This window comes from Etheostoma spectabile, chromosome 12 (genome assembly GCF_008692095.1).
Source record: "Etheostoma spectabile isolate EspeVRDwgs_2016 chromosome 12, UIUC_Espe_1.0, whole genome shotgun sequence".
NCBI classification, from domain to species: Eukaryota; Metazoa; Chordata; class Actinopteri; order Perciformes; family Percidae; genus Etheostoma; species Etheostoma spectabile.
The window spans coordinates 2722187-2723652 of NC_045744.1; the positions used below are offsets into that span (position 1 = coordinate 2722187).

The 1466-nt window shown below is 50.2% G+C and overlaps 1 protein-coding gene across 1 annotated transcript in view; it reads left to right on the top strand.

Moving 5' to 3' along the window:
* LOC116699356 (ephrin type-A receptor 4) overlaps nt 1-1466 on the top strand; it is a 29511-nt gene that overhangs the window by 15579 nt on the left and 12466 nt on the right. Inside the window, exon 7 of the mRNA XM_032531891.1 lies at nt 661-1194. Coding sequence (XP_032387782.1) covers nt 661-1194 — 534 coding nt within the window. The remainder of the gene's footprint in view (nt 1-660; nt 1195-1466) is intronic.

A 1466-nucleotide genomic window follows, 5' to 3' on the forward strand; every position in this document is an offset into this window, starting at 1 on the left:
ACACACACACACACACACACACACACACACACACACACTATAGATAAGTGAAAACACAGACAATACGTCCAAAAAAAGCACACTCATTGTCTCCCAACCTCTCTATCTCTACCAAACAGAGGGAGACACAAACTTGTCTGAATGCCACCCCTGTTTCATGATCCCATTACTTATGACTAAGCCACCATCTACATCCTGTCTGGTAGTGATAAGTAAAGACATTGAGAAGTAAATAAATGTCCTCTCTCTCTCTCTTGCTCTCTCTGTCTCTCTCCAAGTCTCTGAGTAGGTCCTGTGTGAGACTTAGAGACCTCGGTCTGTGTGTCATAAACTTAATTATGCCTATATACAGCATATGGTTTCCTTGGCCTGGGAAAAAAAATGAAAACACACACACACACACACACACAAACACACACATACACAAACACACACACACGCACGTACTCTGTCTCTCAGACACACAACACACAAAAAAGAAATACCACAGAAGAAAACATCCAACCCATCAAAAACTTCTCTGAACAGTATGGTTTTCAGTCTGATGCCAGATGTCTACATCCCCCCCCCCATGCTTCCTCCCCATTTGTGCAGCATAAACTTGTAAACTTGTATCGTTTTGTTCATGCTCAAGCTTCTCCCTGATTGTCCCCTCCTCAGAGCCACCGTCGGGCCCACAGCAGCTCATCTCTGTGGTAAACGAGACCTCGGTGGTCTTGGAGTGGGCCCCCCCTCGCCGGCTGGGAGGACGAAGTGACACCAGCTACAGTCTCGAGTGTCTCATCTGTCAAACAGGGAGCCACAGCCAGACTGGCAGCAAAGCCCTCGCCAGGAATCGCAGCATCTCCCAGCCTGAGGCTCAGCACAGTGACCCGGGAATGCAGTCAGACCAGGGCATTGTGGGATCTGAAGCCCTGTCAGAGAGAGGTGTCTACCAGAGCAGACCAGTACCCGGGGATTACTTGAGACGGGGCTCAGGCTCCGTCTCTAGCTCTCAGCTCTGCCTTCCCTGTGGCTCCGATGTGCTCTTCTCTCCCGACCAGACGGGCCTGAAGAGCACCAGGGTGGTGGTTAGCGAGCTCCGGGCCCACACGCACTACACCTTCATCGTCCACGCACGCAACGGGGTCTCCCAGGCCAGCGGTGCTGGGGCAGCCCAGAGTGTATCTGTCACCGTCACCACCAACCAAGCTGGTGAGATGAAGTGTTTGAGCGTGATGAAACAAGCAACTCAAAATGTGATATAGCTCTGGAAGTGGGTCAGCACAATCCAAACTGCTGTTCACTGCATGTAGGCCCACAGGGAAGAAAGGCCCCATGGGTAATGTTCAAAAGTGAGGATGCACGTTATGAACAACCTCTGTGTTGAACTACTTACTTGCACGTTAACCCTCGTGTTGTCCTCGGGTCAAACTGGCCCCTTTCACAGTGTTTTATATCAGAAATATGGATTTCTTTCAACCAAA